Source organism: Neodiprion lecontei, chromosome 7 (assembly GCF_021901455.1).
Source record: "Neodiprion lecontei isolate iyNeoLeco1 chromosome 7, iyNeoLeco1.1, whole genome shotgun sequence".
NCBI classification, from domain to species: domain Eukaryota; kingdom Metazoa; phylum Arthropoda; class Insecta; order Hymenoptera; family Diprionidae; genus Neodiprion; species Neodiprion lecontei.
The window spans coordinates 26098398-26119199 of NC_060266.1; the positions used below are offsets into that span (position 1 = coordinate 26098398).

A 20802-nucleotide genomic window follows, 5' to 3' on the forward strand; every position below is an offset into this window, starting at 1 on the left:
CTTATTCCCGTTGTTATCGATTCGTCGTGCTTATTAGGCCTGTAACATTTAGCCGTAAGCGTAATCACAATTCAAAGTTAATTCAATTAGATATTACTGTCTTATTGAAAGACTAGGTTGATAATTCAAATAAGCCAGGCGTGCCTGCGCGATAAATAGCAATCAAATAATTTCTCGAAACGTGTTATTTACACACATCTATCGCATGCCGAAGAATTTCTCATCAGCAAAAACTGCTGCTCAGAGTATTGCTGTAGTACAGGAGTAGAAGGAATAGTTAATAGAGCGTGCACCGCGTTCTGCGGTGCATGAATATTTAAATTAAATTTAAGCACAATCTGGCCTAGAGTCTTTGTCCCCATTGACCGAATGGAATATATTTTTTGCGCACCCATTTTCGTGGCCTATGTAACGCGGCTGTTCGTTATACCACCTAGTCGCGGAAAGGCATCCTGAACGTCTCTTTGCAACTTTTAATTCTAAACCGCAATCTGCATAAACCGTGTAACCATTCGGCGAATTGTCGAATTTTAATCAATGAGGTTAACCAAGCTTTGAAATATCAAACAGGAGCGACCTCACGTGGGGAAACCTTCGAATCTGCACGTTAACAAAATACACGCTAGGTGGAAGTAGCTGGAGCTATCAGGATAAATGCGCAAGACCGCGTGGCGGCTTAGACAGCGCTTTCAAATGCTAACTTCATTTCGACACGCTGATAACGTTAAAAAAAAAAACAGATTATTAATTTTAGTATAGAGAATCAAAGCGGGGAAATAGCTGAATTTTCGAAAGGGTTGCCAAGTTTTGGAACAAAGCGTTCAGACGTTTCTTCGGAAGATTGCAAAGTAGATAGAAATTTTTCATTGCGTCACGTACAATGATTACGGATTTGTGTAGAGATGAGTAAAACAGAGGTATTATAACTTCTTGAAATTCCAAGTTACGGATTACGGTATCGTTCGCAAGTAGAATACGGTACCTCGGCTGCCTTCATTCCTAACAATTACAGTAAATCCGTACGGAGATGTGCGTATAAATTTCTTATGCAAAGAAGGTAAAAAAAAAAAAAAAAACGGTTGAAAAAATAATTAACAATCATAAAATATTATACATATTACTACTATACGTGAGGTGCATAAACTCGAACGCGGTCGGTTAATGGCTAAAATTTGCACATCCGTCTTGAGTTTCTCTCATCTCGGAAACGGTCATCGTCATTGTGTAACCGCAACGATGTTGCCAAAAAGAATAAAAAGAAATAAAAAATTAAACGTTGCCGTATAAAGAAAAACTTGATACATCTTAGAAAATTGAAAGATCGCGAAATAAAACGAATTCTCAACCCAGTTGCAGAGTAATTATAGTAATCGCTCACTCGAGCCTCAGGAAAGAAAGACACGACTTTGCACAATAAAATTGACTTCCGATGCGTATTGCATACATCGGACGTTTCGAATCAAGACAACTATTGCGCATAGGTAATTGGGTTACGTTATTTACGATATTTTAATTCGAGCTCATTAGGTACTCGGAGAGCCGGGGATTGGAGCCTGTTGCGGTATACACGCAGACATAGCTAAACGGGCAAAGACGCGCGTCTAAAATATATACCCAACACAGTTTAAACGTAGGCATGTATTCGGTGTTCGACAGGCTGCAGAGACTGTGGCACGAGCTAATGGTATCACGCTCGAATAATAAGGAATAGGAAGGAATATAGCCGAGCAGGCATCGCGGAGAGGAGACAGGGTTGGATACGCACGCATGGGTTTGCTGCGCGTTACGTTTGGGGTCCCGAGTCCCAGTACGAGGCCCCGGTTTTACAAACACACAGTCCGCAGCCAACTGCAGTCAACTTTGCACCGCGCTTTCGACCCGGGTCAGTCCGACCGGACCTTCTCTACGCTTTCGCGACGCTCTTTAGATGGCCTAATTGCTTTGTTTGATTGTGACTTGTGACTTGCCTCTTATCGTAGCCCGCGCACATCTACGCACGCATGCACGCAAACGAGTGAAAATCAGGAAGTAAATCGTCTAGCGACTTCCTCTCGAGGTTCATTCGCGAGGCTACCTGTGCCGAATTAAACCGAAAATGGTAGCGCACGAGCTGACGAATACGATAGTTCTCGTATTTGCATAATTTTGTGTTAAAAATTGTAAGTTACTTGTAATCGGAGGTGAGTAAAATTGAAAAAAAGAAAGCGACTTCTGAAAATTATATACCCTGGATTGTGCCGCACGCGCCATTCATTGTTAGCTAGGGGAGACATATGGCGAGGTAGAATTATTACTCGGTGGTAATACGCAACAGGTGTTCTCGGTCGGAAGTACGCCGATCCGTTTGCGAAGTGATGGAAGGGTGCAATTCAATACTTGCGCTAGTGTCAGTTTGTTCGCAGAAGAGTGACCGAGTCGTTAAAATGTGAGGCGACAGTGTCGAGAGAGTTAAATTTCGAAAGCTAAATCCCAAAGCGCTCGACCTAACCCGTCGATTTCGATTTTTCCCTATAACCGCTCGATCAAACGCGCAAGTAATAATCATACATTGTCGATTTGAAAAATGAGCGTAAAATCCGGAAGCTACCTAACAGTATTTGCCCTGTGGGTGATTACGGCGAGAGAAATTTTCGTTACCGGAGAACAGAGGTTCGAAGAAACGCCAGCTCTGTATCAGGAAGTATCCTCCGGAGATGACGTTCGTCTTAGATGCAGGGTGAAAGACAAAAGAGGGCAGTGTGTGTGGCAGAAGGACCGGAAACCGGTGGGCATTCATCCGGGAAAATATGAGTGGGCGAGCGATCGCGAGGGGGACTGTTCCATCCTCGTGAAGAGGGCATCCCTCGACTTCGATGACGGTCAATGGGAGTGCCAGGTCACCCCCGGAGATTTTGCCCGTCAGGACGCCCTCACATCCCCCCCGGCTCGCCTTCTCGTCAGAGGTAGGATTTATAACTCCCATCGGATTTCATTCTCCTATTCAAATTCTAATTCGGATCGGTTCTCTATTCCGTCACGAACCAGTTGACCCCTCTTTCTATACACACGTCACATCAGCCTTCTTTCAACTTTGAAGCACGTTTCCTCATTCATGTTGGAGGAGTTGGGATTTTTTTAAACCTACATACGCGCTGGATTAAGCGAATCGTCACCTACCGATAGACTAGCTATGATACATTTTCAATTTCCCAAACTATCTCAATAACTCGACGAAAACGATACCCGCACGAACGTATCATCCTTCCGTTGCAGTAAGCCCGAGAAAACCGCGCCTCGAAGTCGAAGGCACAGTCTTGGGTTCAATCCTTACTCTGAGGGAGGGTCAAGAGGTAACGTTGTCCTGTGTCTCTAGATACGGAAATCCTCCTGCGCTGATTAAGTGGTACGCAAAGAATACGTGTTATCTGTGATTTTCTTGGATCTAGATGTATGTTCATACGTATAGACCTGTAACCGCGGGTAGAATGTCATTACAGATACAGAATGTACCGAATTCAACAACCATTTGCGCAGGTTCGTAGGTGGTAGCGAAGTTGCACCTCTTAAGGACCAAACCAACGCGACGGAGGTCGACAATCCGAAGACCTGGGCGGCCCACAGCCTCCTTCGAATCCGTGGCGAAAGGGCAAATCACGGAAAGCCTGTTCGATGCCTGAGTATTCATCCGACCAGCGCGGTGCCAGCTGTGGCGGAGTCGAAGCTCGACGTTCATTGTAAGTTTGATCTCCAGGCGATAATGAAAAGCGATAGGAAAAAATAAAATGCAACAATGCGACGCATGAATATTCACCCTCTGTTCCCGCATAATACTCCTCCGTTCGTCAGATTCACCGGAAGTTAAGCTGGAAACGGTCCCAAGGTCTCTCGCTGCGGCGTTGGAAGACTCGGAGAGTTTCCTGAGTCTGAAGTGCCTCGTGGACGCGAATCCTCCCGCAGTGGTCAAGTGGTACAAAGACTCGGAGCCGGTGGTCGGGTTCAAGAACAGCGTCTTCCCCAGGGACAATCGAACGAATTCCAGCATTCCGGGAATGATGGGATTATCAGAGCTCCCATTCGAGCCTGTAAAACGAACGGACAAGGGCCTCTACTCCTGCAAGGCGTCGAACACGATCGGCGAAAGCCCGTCCGCTCACTACCGTTTCGACGTCCAATGTGAGCGCGGAAAAAACGAAATTTACAGACTTGGAGAAGAATAATTGTCAATAATAACATCATCCTCTTGCCTAGATGGTCCCAGAGCGACTTCCGTTAACGACAGACGACAAGATGGAGGAGGGCCTAAGGTGGAAGAGGCGGTCGTTGCCGTCCTGGGTTCAAGCCTCGACACCTTCGAGTGCGAATTGTTCGACGCGAATCCCTCGGCGATGTACAGATGGGTCCACCTCCGGGGGGGCACCAACACCGAGATGATCTCTAACCCGGGCGACCGGGCGGGGGACGCCGGGCGTCGTCTGCGCCTGGAGAACGTCCAATGGTCCGACGAGGGTGAGTACCGATGCGTCGCCTACAACGTGATAAACGGGGTACGTCGAGAGGCGTCGAGCGACGCTCGCTACGTCCTCCACGTCACAGGACCCCCCGAAATCCAGACGGGGGCCTCGTCGGCTGGCGAATCCGCGGACGGAGGCGACATCCGGTCCATCGGGTGGGCCGGGGAACCGGTTCACAGACTGAGGTCCCGGTTCTGCTCCAGGCCTCCACCTCGCCTCGTCGCTTGGCAGTGGGGGAGCTCGCACATCAGGGCTGGTGAGTGATGTTCGATTGCGGTGGTGGAGAGTAGGGATGGAAGGAGAGTTCTAAGTGCAGATCCCGATACACAAAGACACGACACTTTTTTCCGGTGATCGGTACAGTCAATCGAAATGAGGAAAACCCCCATACGAAGAAAAGGGTTTGTGTCTGAACTGTGAAGCGGGTAAAAGGTCACCATTCGGATCTGTACCCAGAAATCTCCTGGTACTACTACTACGGAGAGTTGCATGTAGCAATTTAATATCCGAGCGATTGAATTTCCAGGAGAAAGCATTCCGCCGAAGTACGAAGCGCTTCCGTTGGAACCGATTATCGAGAACAAGATGGTGACGAATTGCTACTGGGCGAAGCTCGAGATAAAGGATTTGCAGAAGGAGGACGCGCGGGTTTACACGTTGCTGGTGGAGAGCGAGAAGGGCAGGGATTCGACGAATGTTCTTTTGCTGGTGCGGGACCCGATGGGGACGCGATTGATCGCGGCAGCCGCGGCTGTCGGGACTTTGTTTCTCCTCGGGCTATTCGCGATCTGTCTTTACGCCGCGTTCAGGTCTAAACGAACCGATTTGTACAGCCAGGAAGTTGAGGAGGGAAGCATTGCGGCGGACGCTTTTTACAGCCCCACGTCTACCGTCGACAGGCAGAGAATCGCCGATCAGTCTCAGATCCAAGCTAGCCAGGACCAGACCAAACCTCTGGCTAACAATAAAGAGACGTTGCACGAAAGCCCACTCGCTGTTCTTTACGGATACGATCACATTTCGAAACAGGCGGCTATGACTAGGTCGCCGATGAGCCCAGAAGCGCTGAAAGTTAGGAGAGCCCCCGTCGTTCTGCAGGCTCCAACGATAGTTTAGCGAACGTTAACGTTATTTCGTATGTTGAACGAAACACGTATTGATACAAATTTTTACCGAAAAGCTGCTTTCACGCACTATACTTGCTATAATACGCGTGGGATATTGTATTATTGATTATATAAAGATTATTCTTCTACGTAGAAAACACATTGTCCGTTTTTCTTCAACGATCAAATATTTTTTACAGAGTCTGAAACCTTAATTGTTATCTGTACAATAATCACTAATAATTTAATTACCGTTCGCTTCTAAACCATAATTGTTTGACATAATGTGACACCTATAAGCTTTTATTACCATTAATTTTCATACTAATTATATTTAATTATTTATTGTTTTCATTGTTGTATTTTATAGGAATAAAAAATAAATATGATTAAAGAAAAAACAATAATAAAAGTTGATAATTAAAGTCAAAATATCGTTTACAAACAAGTAACGTATCCCCCGAAAGTAACATCACAATGCAATATGGCGAATGGCAGATAACTAACTTGTTTTGATAGCGACGAAAATTGTACTGTGAAAATGCAATATTCCAATTGTTAATAAGCACCGCGTGATATTTTTAATCGATAAATACCACAGAGGATAATCGAGGTTCAGAACCTGATGTTATATCGGAATGACGAATGAAATTTAAGAAATGCGAATGGCAAGACTCGTCTACGAGTCTCGTAGTCTATGACCGATCGACTCCTCGTTTACGACGCGTGGAGACAGGTGGCCCAGAGATCCATGACAAACCGTCTCTGTCATTTGTAGGTTGGTTGAACGAGTATGAATGTTTATTTAAACGTGTGACTAACGGTAGAAGAACAGTTGATTAACGTGAAAGCAAACGAAAGCGCGTCCATTTCGCGGAGGTTCAATAATAATAATGACGTACCTTAAGTCATGGGAAGAATTCGAGAAGGTAGCTGAGAGGTTATATCTCCAAGATCCACTGAAGGTTTGCCATTTCACTTTTATTCTCTTCCACTTTGACAGTAGTTTATTCACCCTATAGATGAATAAGATTTTATTAAAAGTTGACTTGGTGCAAAATTTCTGTCAATTGCCAAACTGTTCAAATCATAACCTATATGTTGATCGTGGCGGTACAGTTAACACCAGCTGTGTACAATGACGCCGATGATAAATTTACATGAATACATAAGTAGGAAGAGTCGATCATTTGTAAAGATACTAATATTCCAAGTATTGTCAAATGATTTGTATGTCACCCTTGTTAACCTTTGTCTAACTTACTTGTTATTTCGTTTGTTCCAGGCTCGGTACACAATGAAATACTGCCATAACAAAGGTACTTTATCCCTCAAGCTCACAGACAATCGTACGGTAAGTAAAGCGTAAAGCACAAGTTAAAATGCTGTAATATTGTTGCAATCGCGGCTAAATCGTTCATCGTTTCACTTGCAGTGTTTGCAGTACAAAACAGAGATCGCGCAAGATCTGAAAAAGATGGAAAAATTCATAGGCAACCTGATGCGACACATGGCGTCCAAGGACAACTAATATTTATTACTATAGGAATATATTGTTTAAATAATAACGATGAAAAAGGATGAAACGAAAAAGAAAAACAAGGTATTCACAAGGATTCTAAAGTCCGTTTCTTTGACGATACATATATGTATATAGTATATTCATATAGATTTTTTTCATTTCTGTCTTTCATTCCATTGAGATAAAAAAAAAAAAAACAGTTTCTCTTTCGTTCTTTAATATACAATATGTGCATTGAAATTATTCTTCATTTGAACTTAAAGCTCGGTGCTTATTTCGGCCTGCTTCTGTGGCGGCGAGTCAGAGTTCTGTAACAACAGATAAATGTTCAATTATTACTTGTTCTTCATTTCGGCGATGGATGGATTAATCATCTTTCATAATTGCAATAGATACTTACAAATCCACATGCAAGAAATAGATTATGTGTATTTGGAAAATGAAAAGAAATCACCCGCCATGACTCAATTCACTCGTAACCTGTGCCACTCTTGTTTAATACCGAAGAAAACCATGTGAAAATAAAGTGGCAGAGGACGATTTGCAGAAGGAAATAAATTTTTTGAAAACAAAAAAGTGAAAACAATATTGAAAAAATAAGATCGTTGTTATACTTGGCTGCTTCTTACAGTCACAATGGCATAAAGAAAGAAGCATCTGCGCGGGGGGGGCGAAGAAACTTACGATATAATGGGCTGAAGAACTGCATCCAAAGTTGCGTCAGCGGGAGGGTAGATTTCTTGATTTGAAGACAGATCATAGCGTCCCTCTCCCCCCAATTTCTTTTGTTGCTATACCAAAGAAAACTATTTTTTACTAAACTACCACACAGCAGATCAATAAATACAATAGTCTACCACAGTTTCGTTCATCAGCATTTCATTAGAAATTTCGTTTAAACCATCATGATAACAATTAACTGCTGAAACACTACCAGGATATTTCCATAATTCAACTGAGAATATTCACTGCAAATTATACTTCTAATAAAATGCTCAGATTTGACACACACAAATACGTAGATCACCTTTGCCGTATTAGTTCAATCGTAAGCATTACGCAAAATAGAACTTTATCGAAACTCATCAAAAATAAAATGGTTTGGTCAAGTTTCAAAACGCAGTTCTTACAAGTGCAAAAATACGGTAACTGCGAGTAATATTGAAAGCAATAAGCAAAATCCGCGGAAAGCCAAGTTTTGCAAACAGTTTTGAAGTTTAAAAGTAAGGTAATTGTTATATTCAACTGTAGCCTATCTTGGGGGTATGATTGAAGATCTGTAAGTCTATCACACATTGTAAAATTGTCGCGACAAGTTTTCATATCTGCAATAGTTTATAATAAGGTAGTTTATCTACTTCATTGTGCAAAGGGCAATTTGTCTTCATACGGGAAACACAAAACGGACACACACAGGATGTGAGACTACAGTATTAGAAAAAGAAGTATTTAGTTCGGCGTTTGTTGATGGATAATTCAAAATACGTACAACTCTTGTAATTCGGGTGCTGCCCGCAGAACTTGAGCAGCAGCTTGAAAAGTCTTGAGGAGTGCTCTCGCCTAGTCCGCTGTCGATATTATTCCCTATCAATATCCTGCCGCCGTTACGACGATAATCAAACTCCTTCCTTGAATTATATTCGTTTCTAGCGCCGCAGAAATGTTTTGAATCAATTCGACCCGCAGATCTCGACGAACTTAAGTTATAACTTCCATCGCGACTATGATGAGCGGTTCTTCTCTCTCTCTCTCTTACGCCAAGTGATCCGAAGTTCATTCTGAAAGTGAATCGTTGACAATCTAGGCCTGCAGGAAGGTTCCCGTCGGGGGAAAGACATAGGATACACAACATAACAGTACATAAAATTCGCGGTTTTTGCTTGCGGTAAAGCAGCAAAGTTGCCTGCAGCCAGGTAGATACATATACGTACAAAATGAAATAAACAGGTGCGTCAAGCTGTTAATCAGTGATTTATTAACGGACTCATGCTTTTCGAATAAATAAGGGGGCGGGGTGCATGCTTAGACAATGTATACACATGCTTGGAATAAATAAAAAAAAAATCGATACAAAAATGGAGACAAAAAGAAAAAAATTTATGCATAAAAAAAAAAGACACATGCAATTAAAAACGAGTAAAAACGAAACAACAGATAAGGCTATTCTCGTCTGGGTGTATTATTACGTAAAATATAAATTTTAAACAATGACTACGGATCCCGTCTCGTCCTCGATAGGAGGGGGTCCGTGCAGTATGCAGCTTGTCTTGAGATCATCGTACCTAGGTAGAGCAGTCGTTTCGACATCCTCAGATCTAGGTATCGGAGGTATCTGCGAATTCTGTACTGCCGACTGAGACGACTGGACGATAGTGTACGGAATCTCTCGCCTCTGCTGCTCGCTCATTCCCGTTGTGTCGATCAAGCCAAACTCCAAGTGCCTGAAAGAATTTTAGAAAGAATAAATTTCATCCACTTACACAGTCACTTAACGGCATCCGATGAGTCAAAATTTTGGTCACAATTTATCGCGCTTTTTGGCAATCTTACTTTCGAAGCTCATCGGGTAAATGCTGCTTGTGAGACGAGGACGGACTTCTGTGTCTGCTCCTGTGCCTTCTCCGCGGTTCCGTGTGACTCACCACCTAATAAAGAGAAGAAAAAAAAAAAACAAAGCTCGAAATTACTTAATCTTCACCCGCTGGCCTCATATTCAATTGCTCCGTTCGCGTTGATCGGAATATCAGGTGCTTACCACAGCTCGTTGAACTCCCTCTCCCTTTCTCTTCTGCGCCTCTCTCCATTGGGGTTCCGAATCGACGAGTTCATGCCTAAGCAAGTATGATAACAATAATATGTATATATGCGATACGCCTTGTATAATACGAGTTACGGAATGATTTCTTTTTTATCCACCCAGAAACGGGTTGTCAACCAAACGTACGTATTTACCTCGAGTTACGAGAGCTCCTGTGTTTCCGACGGTGTTTCCGATGCCCGGACCGCGAATCCGAGCCCCTTGACAACTCCGACTCGCAATCCGAGTGTCGACTATGCCTTCGGTGACTGTGGCTGTGGCTGTGACTCCTCCGCCTGTGACCACCTCGGCCGTGACTGTCTCCCGAACTCTGGCTCTCCACTGAGCTACTCCTTCGCTGGAGTCTGCTCAGGAGCTAAAAAAATCCAGAGAAACGTACAGGATGCAAGGACTCCGTTCCTTGGCTAATAGCAAGAGCAAGAAAAATGCCAAGCGCAACTTACAGCCGGCGCGGTGCCCGCGGATCGGACCGACCGAGGACTGGACGAGGTGTAAAGTCCCCTGGGTTGACTCTGGGTCCAAGGTGCGCTTCTCGTGCTCCTGGTGCTTCTGGGACTAGTATCGTTTTGTTGAGTACCGTTGGCGAGGTTCGAGGTCGAAATACTGGATACCGGTACGGGATGAGAGACGGCGTTTGGAGCGGGAACCTCGACGAACGGTCCGGCCATTTCCTGTCCCTCGACAACGCGTCGCTGGGCGCGTCTGCTGGGAGCCCTTTGAAAGGCGGGCGCGGGATTCCGTATCCTGGCGCCGTGGTGCTTCTCGGATCCCGAGGATTGCGGGCTGTAGGAACGGAACCGGGAGTACGGGCTCAGAGGCGGAGGCCCCGTCGCCATAAGACGGAAGAAAGCCTGATGCTCGAGGCAGCACTTCCAAAGATGACGGCAAGCCCCTCGGGACGGCGTTTCGAAACCGTGCGTACGCTCCTCGGAGTTTTTCTCGCTCACTCGGAGCATGAAGTACCTGCCCTACGTGCCATTATTTTAATCACGATACTTGTGCGCGGAGCGCAGCAGCCTTTCAACAGCAGGTAAGATACGTACTCTGTACGTATAGGTGGGTATGTCTATACATGCAACAAGTATTATAGGCATACTGACATAAACTAGCGCGCCGCCTCGTTAATTGTTATATATCTTCGGGGCAGAGAAACTTTCAAAAGGTGAATAAGAAAACATTCTGAATACCACACGAAATATACCTGCTATTAGTATTAATATTATCGTGTAACTACTTTTTTATATTGCTGCTTTCAGTTTTACTATTCGCGTGTATCGTGCGATGTTAATTATACTAAAATGTGCACGGTGTTTAGGTGTTTACCTACCTTGTAATAGATTTTATTGATTCTCGGCCAGTAGTAGTTTCCCACTTTGTTCTTATTTCGTAAAACTATGATGCCGCTCGGTGTCAGGCCTAGGAAATAATCCACGTTGTCTTCACCCTGCGGAGTTGGGAAAAAATTAAAATTATCACGCACAAAAAATGCACTCGGTTATCGCGACAACCGTTGCTTAAACTTGTCTTTGGAACGTACCAAAACTGGATGCAGATCAACGCCGTACATCTCGAGCCATTTCACCTTGTCGAGGTAGTTGAGCTCAGCGGCCGAAGGAAGTTGACCTCTGGATAATAACAATTGATCAATGTACGATAACACAATTTTTCTAATGCTTAATCCGCGTCAACTGTAAACGATGAGTATACCTATACATATGTGTATTTACACATATAGCTGACCTGCAATGGAACGAAAACAACTCAATAAAACTCTCAACTCACACGAGGCTTTTGTGTAATTCGGCGATTCGGGATTCCAGCTCTGCCGTTTGATTGGCGAGAAATCGAAACTCGGTCACGTAACCCGTCGAATGTCTTCTCGTGTCGTAGTCTCCGAGTTCCGCTATAATTGGGTAATAAAACGAAGAGTGAGAATTCGTTCGTATATCAATATAAGCAGGTATACAGGGAACCACGCGTTCTCCCATATAATTAAATCGCAGCTCGGATGCTGCTACACCACGTAACAACGTATATCGCGTGCGATATGCCCATATTATCAGACGTACAATGTAGTAAGAAAATTTTTATACAAGAAATATCGCCTCCCAATTTATTCCGCGTTTCTGTACACGTATGTATACTGTATACATGACACATGTATATGTATATATAGTGCACACACAACGTGATCCAGGACTGGCACCCACAGGCGACCAACGTATTCCGACTGTGACTGAAACGTTTTTTTATTCCGTATAGTAAATTTGCCGTTTGCGAATTACAGCTGTTTGAAATTGGAGAAAGAGATTTTTACGAGGATCGCATTTGTTACAACCTGTGGGACGATAGTCCTGGGTCACCGTGTATATATCTTTCTCGAGTCGGCTTGAATTATCATCATGGGAACGTGTGCAAAACGGAAGCCAACTCCCCTTTTCACGTCGATAAACAATGATAATTTCACAATTAGCATGACGAAGAGTTCCGCACCTCGCCGGAATTATTCTGCCTTTCAGTTAACACTTCATTTTTAACACTTCAAAATTTTATTTTCTCTACTTTTCGTCAAATTCTATGACCCCATATAGTTTGCCATTAAATTCTTCTCTACGCCTTGTCATTACGGACTCGTATTACCTATATGTTATATTTCTGAGCCCGGGTAACGTTATTACCGTACGGTATAAACGTGCAGGGTGATAGCTGATAGGTTGCTCGCATTAACGGGCCGGTTAATTGGCACGGTCACGCGTTTACAAAAGAAATAATACGAGAGTGGTTGAAGCGAGGCTAATTACTGAACGTGTTTAAGATAGAGTATTTAATATATATATATATTTATAATATATATATATATATATGCATATATATATGTACGTTATACATACATTGTATGCGAACGAGTATTCCGGGTAACTTGAACTCGTATATTATAAAAAGGTGACGATTATTCAAGGTTTTATAGATTCTTGATTTGAAAACCAGTACGAGAGCGAACATTTCTCAAACGATTTTATACAAGGTATGAAATTACGTAAAACTGGAAGTGCGAATGACATACGTGCAAATGATACGTATAAATCTGAACTCGGATCGTTAATCTAGACGTCAGTCGTACGGTCACAATTAGGCTCGTGTTGAATTAAAAGACGTATTTAACGAAAAGAAAGAGAATAAAAGCGGCAATCTTTTTTTTTTTAATTAATTATTTTTTATCACGACGTCGTCGATCGAACCGCAACGAAAAATTAAGATTGATAATAACAAGTTGCCGGGGCTTTCGATCTAATTGTATAATTGCAGCTTGTGGTATACAAAGACGGCCTAATTGCCGATGAAAGTTAAACAGATCATGGTATTGATTATAGGTGTGTGTGTGTGTGTGTATATTTCATGTATAATTATGGCGGTAATCTTACATTGGACAACGTAGGCTCCAAGCTCGGCAGCCAAATCGAAAGACACCGGAAGTCTACCTTGTAGAATATCCTGTTTCACTTGAAGAAAGAATTGATACCTGAAACGAAATATACGAATATTTTTTTCCGATGTTTCTATACCGTGTAAATAATTAAGATTAAAACGTAATTCGATGTTTTTATTTTTTGTGACACTTCTTTCTGAAGAGTTTGAAATTCTTCAATTTAGTTTCCTGGCTGAAAATCATCGTATAAAAAACATCCCCCGTGTATTCGGAAGGCCCGAACATCATTATACTCGGGATAATTGAAGTGAGAGAAACAGTAGGAAAAACGAAGAAGATAAATGTGAAATAAATGAAAAACAAGAAGAAACTAATAACATAAAAATAAAGGAAATTGTAAAAATGTTTAAAATAATAATAATAACAACCTGAAAGTCAAAGCCTCCGGGCGAAACTGTGGCTATATACGGATGCAATACACGTGTGTGAATACCTACAGATGCCAAACGTATGTAAAACGTACGTCCGTGAAAGAGGATTATATCAAGTGCGAGAGGAGAGCGCAATAAGCGCGTGTATAGAGAGCGAAGAGAGCCCGAAGCGTTTAGCTTTGTACGGACGAATATGTACGTACATACAGGTACGTGGTTGTAGAGAGGCAGGTAAGGATGTAAGCAGACTGAAGGCATTAGCGTATTGTATACGCGTTAAAATACGTAGCAGGTTGTAATAACCGGCGAGACTTTGTTCTTTGTAGGAGGAAAGAGTCAAAATGGTAGATTTTAAACCTCCGGAATGCCAGGGGCTCTATAATTTTCATTTTCGGGTCAGTAATTGGTCTGCGGACTTAATTGCTAGGGTCCGGCACACCACCGCGGGCTTCGTGAGTAAGCCTTTAAGCCTTGGGCCAAATACGAAATATTTCTTCCTTCCACCCATCCCTGTAATGCTCTGCATCTACAGCTTATACCTATACCTGTATCCTATATCCTATATCCTATCTCTACCTTATACCTACGGTCCAAAACTCGACGGATTCTCTTTCGCTGCTACAAATCCCTATATATACGAGTACAAGGCATTTCCTAACTCGCGATTCTATCGCCAACTTATACTGCGGTCTTTCCTCGAAAATGGATGAAAAAATAATATTAAAAAAAAAAAAAGAGTAAAAACTATCCCGTTTACCGATCCGAGCCCACTATTATTTTCTCAAGCGATATAATTATTACCCGTCTAAATTGTCCTATCGAGAAAGAATCACGATTGTCGAGTGAATCGTTTAATCCTTTGAGTCACGCATGATTGTGCCGAGTCAACTTTTGTAATAATATAGTATTCTATGGTTTTATGGGGTCGCTGATTACGAGACTGAAATCAAATTTGAAAAATTCAAGATGACGGATCCAATATGGCGGACTAAAATTTCAAATTTGATCGAATACGGTCAAAAAACTCTATGCAGGGGCTTTCGGGGTCTCTGATTGGATTAGCCGTACTGAATTTACAAAATCTGATTCCAGATTCGTAATCAACGACCCCAAAAACCCGCGAACAGAGTTTTTTTCTCCGGACTCGATCGAGTTTGAAATTTGTGTCCGCCATATTGAATTTTTTAACTCCAATTTCAGATTGGAAGTCAGCGATCCCAAAAGGTTATAATTTATGCAAAATATTTATACGTGTATATGAGTAACTTTCTCGGAAATGAATCATTACTTCAATTTTCACGATTTTTTTCAATCCTTTTGTTTCTAACAACAATAATTTACATCACATCGCGATAATTACTCTCGAGTATTGAAAATCTATTAGTATACTATCAGAAATGGCAAAAAAAAAACTGCAAAGAAATATGTTTTCAAAGTCGTTTAAACATCCAAAAAATGTATAAAATAGGTGGTATATAATTACCACTATGACTCAGATGGTTAATTATCTCAAGAAAAGAAACTTATGCTAGGATTAAATTTTCGAAAAGTTCCAGATGATAAAAAAACGTGAGCTAAGAAACATGTCAAGCAATATGTTTCACGCAAGTATTCGAGCAGTAAAGTTAATCTTGTTTTTTATTTCGCCGTCGCATGAAACATTTTTTTTTTTTTAAAACAAGAGGAAAAAAAGTATTTCTTCCTTTTCCGTAACGTCCCGAGGTATGTGCGTGCGTATGCATGCGCGTGCAGCTCACGATGGTGTATCACACACGTCTAGACGTTACCTCGTCGTATGATCGAGCCGTAGGGACGGGGCATTTGCATATAGATCGACTTTAGCCCCGCGGCAAGAGTGTACGTGTGTACCTGTAACATACCTGCCGGATAGTCGTCGTGCTTCTTCCGAGCCCTCTTTAATTTTTAACCAATTTTTAATCCCTTTCCGTTCACCACGAGTATGAGGTATAAAAATGTCAACGTTGCGCTTCAGCGCCTCATACCTACACCTGATTGTACGCTGCGTACATTCCGTCTCTTCTTCTCTCATCCGTAGGAGTGCCCGCTTTTTTTCTTTCTTTTTTTTTTCAACCTACAGCCCAAAGACCCTCAGCAGCAACGGCACCTTTTATCATCACAACGAGGAAAACGAGACGCAGGCGCGCTTTTAAATAATAATCACAGTAACAACGACCCGTCTTTAATTATACCGTAAGGCTGTTAATGGACCCAAAACTTGGCCCGGGAGGCCATTTTCAGCCTAAATCTCGGTTTCGCGATCCCCGTGCAATTTTGCACATTAGATTACGCACTTGTATTGTGTACTTGTAATATTCAAAGCCTGCAGGCTCTTTGCCCGAGTTATGGACAAAATTTTATACTGCTCAAAGTCTGAGGGGCGTATTGTATATAGCGATATAATTACCTGGTTATTTCTTCGACAAGTTTGCACGGATCAGCGGCGTAGAATTTCACCCCAAAGTAAAGGGTGTGTACATCCGGATTACCATCGCCGCCGTTCCCCGAACCTTGATTTTTCAACTGTTTGCCGATCTTTTTGCTAGGGTCCAGCCATTGCTAAACAACGAAATAATAGATTACTTGTTAATCGCAAGGGGAAAAGTTGACGATTCGTCGTTATATAAAAAAATATTGCCGTGTGACGTACATACCGCCAAAGATTTAAAATTTCAATAAAAAAAGAAAAAAACAAGAAAAAATAAATCCAAGTGTATGGTTATAAACATCGCGATGCGATATAATCACCAAGAGTTGGAAATTCCATATAATATCGACCTCCGAACACCATGCATCCCTACAGTGTACAAACGTTGTTATATTAATTATCGAATCCCGCAATCTGCGGGTCCGAAGACTGCGCGAATTTCTCCGAAATATGTTATATACCGGATATTAAAATCGTCAGACGTTTCCGGTGAATAATAATAATAATCAACGAACGAGCAGCATTAGCCCGATGGCAAAATTCCCGAGATTAAATGTCGTGACAAGGCTATACGTACAAGCCTGCACACCTTGAAGTGAACTATTTCTTCATGCTATTTTATTTCACTGGAATGAATTTGTCATAAATCAATTAAGTACACAGCTACCGCTGTCTACGAGCTAAACTAAAAATTATTCACGCAACAAGACAACATGCGTTGCAGATCAAAGCAACGATTATACCACACCTACGCCAAAGATCTATGATCAAAGTTCTTACCGTTTGATTCTCGTGATCCAGATAGCGTAGGCCGAAGTAGGCAGTTTCAAGGAGATTTAGGTGCCTGAAGACCCGGTCGAGTAGCTCCTGTCCTAGGTTGGTACTCTGTGAAATTGCAACGTGGTTTACAATACCAATTATGGATAAAATATTTCGCTACCGGTACGATGCGGCCGGGCGCGGATGGGGAAAAAGTCTGTCTCGGTTTCTTCCTCGAATGTCTTATCACTACAAGCACGCACAGAGGTGCAGAGAGACGTAAACACGCAGAGCATCCTCCAAACTCGCTTCGTAGATTACGCGCAGTAATTCATCCCCAACATCAACCCCGTCGCAAGGTTGGTATAAACGACGCTCGTTTTACGCACCGCCAAGCAATGACACTTGTATACATATACCTACGTAGGGAGACGTATACGCCTCTGTACATATACATACATGGGGGTATATGCAGGTATGCGCGCTTTCCGTAAAATTGCAAATTTCAACCTTATGCATATATGTATAATAATATACCACGTGTACATAGGTGTATGCGTGTATATTATATATACAGGCATGCAAACGCGGAACACAGTGAATAATTTATCGCTTGAAATATTATTATATACCTACGGCCAAGTACAAATACCGTGGGCTGAGAAGAAAAATGAATTTTTTCATACGCGGTTTCGTGAAATATTGCAAACGATAAAAAATAAAAAAAAGCACCTAGCAGCAATTCACAGCTAATTCCTCGACCGGTAGTAAAAAGTTCGTAGACAAAATTTTCCCCCCGGGGAGGGTTTGAATCCGTTCCGTTCCGGTGTGGTTGCCGCTGCAATATAGGTATACAAACATTAAAGCAAAGCTAAAAAGCCCTCGGTAATTTTTACGTCCAATCGCGTGATTCGTTAGTTCATTGTCTTCTGTGTATAAGTATGCACGCGTATGCGTGCTTTATACGTTACGGTATACCTAATACGTATAACTATACATATATACATATACATATACATATACCCGCAGAGATCGAAATCGGCGGTTTCCGGTTCCCACACACCGAGGGCAACCCGTGACGCACTTTGACGCATTTGTTTTTTCCATCTCTTCTTCCTTTTACCTTATTTGCCGGCGTTTTTCCCTGGTGCAGTTGTTTATAGTCGAGTAAAAATAGGTCTGAATAAAAAATATTCGGAATACGGCTGCACGGTTTTCTGTAAAGGGGTTTTCGACCCTCAGGAATTCAGATCTCAAAACATTTTTGAGCTGTATAGCCGCGCGTTTCCAGAAAACGGCTAAATTTGACGTTTTTTTTTTACGTTTTCTTCAAAAACTGCCATCAATAGTTGGAAAATAACTTGACCATCGTACGATAGAGCGGAAAATTCTATTTCATCGAATTATGTTCTCGTACGTTGGAAACGGAGTTCGATTAACAAATTAGGAAAGAAGAAATTATACTTATCGACAAAATCTGGGGATTTTTGACGAAATCATTTATTTCATTTCTCTTAATTTGTTAATCCGACTTAGTTTCCGACATATCTGTAAATAATTCGATGTAGAATTTTCCGCTCTACACGATAGTGAAGTAATTTTTCATCCACCGGTATCAGTTTTCTAGGAAAAAGCACAAATCTAAAATTTTCCTATTCTCGAACGTTTTTATTTCAGACCTATTTTGACTGGACTATAAGGCTAATATATTTTGGCGCGTTTATTCGTCCACACCTGTACCTGTATAATTCATACCTTCAATGTTCAAACACCGCGTACCTGTGACGTTTGATTTTTCATGAAAAAATAATAATAATAATAATAATAATAACTATAATAATAATAACGAAAAAGACAAACCTATAAAGATCATTGTTTTCTGGAGTACAGCGTCGATTGTTTGCACAGTGCTTTCCGCGCAAGAGATTCGAAATCGGGAGTTAAAGAGAGAAAGAGAGAAACCGCGGTGTGCAGCAGCACATGGCATAAAGGGTAAATAAAGAAGGAAGTTGTACATAAGGTGAGACGAGTGTCAGCACTCGTGGGTGATCGTTTTCGCTTTGTTTCAAGTGCTCTCAAGTTTTTTCTTCTTCTCTCCCTCGGCCGCTTTCGCGTCCCTGCACACTATATATTACATACACCTGTATTACATTCATGTATAGGTACATAAATGTATAAGTATGTACCCGTGTATGTATCTACAGGTATAATATCCATTTCGCAGCGCACGTGGCACTATATACACAACATACATACATAATATATATATATATAAGCGATTTCGCACATTTCCGCAGTATATTTTTCTTCTCCATTGTCCGTAATTCATTTTTCATTTTCCATCTTTCATCTTTTATCCTCCGTTTCTACGTACTCTACCGTATTCGTATGTGTGTGTGTGTGTGTGTGTGTGTGTCCGTGTGTGTAAAAACGAAACAACGAATACGTATATACGTATATATAAAAGTTACATAACGTATTCCATCCGCGACGCACGCCGCCGTTCTTCCACGTGCCTCGGATTATCTTCGTACGTTATAACTTTACATCCGACCCATCCACACATCGACGCGTATTTTGTACGTATACCTGTTACTGCAGGGCGAATGTTACCGTCATACGCCTGTACAATGTTATGACTTTCACCACCTCCCCTTTGACTGACTGCGCGTCTTCTTCTTCTTCTTCACAGGTATTATACTGTAAATACGCGCATATCTCCGCAGACATATTTTTCTTTTATTGCTACGTTTTTTTTTCTCATCTTCTATTTTCATTATTTCTCTTGCCTTTCCGCCCCTTCCTGCGGAGACATTGGTTTTTTCATTTTTTATCTCATATACTTCTTCCACGCCATCGCGGTACGGAACGAACTTCTTGCATACTTCGTCAGACGAGTATTTTATAAAAGGTTTATATCGTCATCCGCATCGCGCTGCGTTTGGCTCTCTGTGCGCGCGTACTCGCGCGAACGTGACGAAGGAGCGTCGCCTCTGGAATATCCTGTATTCACATTCGTATATATACTTACGACATACCAACGTAGGTACAAAAAAAGGTATTACACACCCGCGCCGAGCTCAGATCTCCGGCACATACCGATGACTTCCCTGACTCCCTTCCTCGCCCAGCGCCCATCGTCCATACTGACGTTAACAACAATATTTCGTATCCCCAGAGCCAGGGTCGATGTGTCACTTTCTCGGAACAGATCGTACATCGCGATTTACCTACCGACTAATTTTATTCCCGAGTCAACCATAGTGCTAAATTTTTCAACGCGAAAAAGCTGGACGAAAGTAGCACATTATTCCCTCTTAACGCATTTGCGGGAAATATGAGACGATAAACCCACCAGCGGGAATAATCTGGGATTTTATTGCCTCGTTACCTAACGTACTATTCTAGCTTTCGATCGATACTGAGAAAGAAACGCGAGGAAAACGTAAGCCTGAAGTTAGAAACGTTAACGTAACGACGCGTTGAGGGGCGGGGGGGGGGGGGGATGACTATTTCACAACGATTTACCGCATTTCGGACATACCTGCAATTACGAAGTAACGATTTTTCCGAAAAGTAATTCATTGCAATAACATTACTAGCTTCAGCTTGAAAGGAAAACAAAAAGATCCGACACGCACTCCCTGCGTTAGAAATGGAGAAAATTGGATACAAGGTATGAGAAAGGTTAGATCTAAGAAAACTGTTAACCGTTTGTGCTGTAGTATACAAGGTTTACGCTGCGTTTATCGCACTACTATTAACTATTAGCCGTTATTATTCCTAATACCGGGTCCAGATGA

The 20802-nt window shown here is 42.2% G+C and overlaps 3 protein-coding genes across 10 annotated transcripts in view; 2 read left to right on the forward strand and 1 right to left on the reverse strand.

Annotated features, from left to right (window-relative positions):
- The first annotated feature begins 2454 nt into the window (after positions 1-2454).
- Positions 2455-5883, forward strand: LOC107223075 (irregular chiasm C-roughest protein-like). The gene is made up of 6 exons (XM_015662648.2): positions 2455-2942; positions 3253-3382; positions 3514-3713; positions 3826-4152; positions 4228-4746; positions 5017-5883. Exons 1-6 carry the CDS (start codon positions 2564-2566, stop codon positions 5604-5606), a joined length of 2145 nt encoding a protein of 714 aa, XP_015518134.2. The 5' UTR covers positions 2455-2563; the 3' UTR covers positions 5607-5883.
- Positions 5884-6302: 419 nt separating this feature from the next.
- Positions 6303-7694, forward strand: LOC107223077 (signal recognition particle 9 kDa protein). Its single transcript, XM_015662650.2, has 3 exons — positions 6303-6561; positions 6882-6950; positions 7032-7694. The coding sequence occupies exons 1-3, from the start codon at positions 6490-6492 to the stop codon at positions 7125-7127; spliced, it is 237 nt and encodes a 78-aa protein (XP_015518136.1). The 5' UTR covers positions 6303-6489; the 3' UTR covers positions 7128-7694.
- Positions 7285-20802, reverse strand: part of LOC107223082 (band 4.1-like protein 4A) — a 54152-nt gene continuing 40634 nt past the window's right edge. For 6 of the 8 annotated variants that reach the window (XM_046744572.1, XM_046744571.1, XM_046744573.1 and 3 more), the window contains 14 exons: positions 17021-17125; positions 16220-16371; positions 13359-13456; positions 11719-11839; positions 11474-11561; positions 11264-11380; positions 10380-10904; positions 10071-10291; positions 9874-9949; positions 9669-9763; positions 9401-9559; positions 8608-8896; positions 7803-7909; positions 7285-7426 (listed from right to left, as the gene is read on the reverse strand). In XM_046744572.1, coding sequence (XP_046600528.1) covers positions 7390-7426; positions 7803-7909; positions 8608-8896; positions 9401-9559; positions 9669-9763; positions 9874-9949; positions 10071-10291; positions 10380-10904; positions 11264-11380; positions 11474-11561; positions 11719-11839; positions 13359-13456; positions 16220-16371; positions 17021-17125 — 2190 coding nt within the window. In that variant the 3' untranslated portion in view covers positions 7285-7389. The remainder of the gene's footprint in view (positions 7427-7802; positions 7910-8607; positions 8897-9400; positions 9560-9668; positions 9764-9873; positions 9950-10070; positions 10292-10379; positions 10905-11263; positions 11381-11473; positions 11562-11718; positions 11840-13358; positions 13457-16219; positions 16372-17020; positions 17126-20802) is intronic. The other 2 variants (XM_046744574.1, XM_046744575.1) reach the window with 2 other exon arrangements.

Bases quoted from the DNA above. Each gene is read 5' to 3' on its own strand.
- LOC107223075 (XM_015662648.2), top strand. From the start codon at position 2,564: ATGAGCGTAAAATCCGGAAGCTACCTAACAGTATTTGCCCTGTGGGTG. The intron at 3,714-3,825 runs GTAAGTTTGATC...TCCGTTCGTCAG, and splicing joins GTCGAAGCTCGACGTTCATT to ATTCACCGGAAGTTAAGCTG. The intron at 4,153-4,227 runs GTGAGCGCGGAA...CCTCTTGCCTAG, and splicing joins CTACCGTTTCGACGTCCAAT to ATGGTCCCAGAGCGACTTCC.
- LOC107223077 (XM_015662650.2), top strand. From the start codon at position 6,490: ATGACGTACCTTAAGTCATGGGAAGAATTCGAGAAGGTAGCTGAGAGG. The intron at 6,562-6,881 runs GTTTGCCATTTC...CGTTTGTTCCAG, and splicing joins ATCTCCAAGATCCACTGAAG to GCTCGGTACACAATGAAATA. The intron at 6,951-7,031 runs GTAAGTAAAGCG...TTTCACTTGCAG, and splicing joins AGCTCACAGACAATCGTACG to TGTTTGCAGTACAAAACAGA.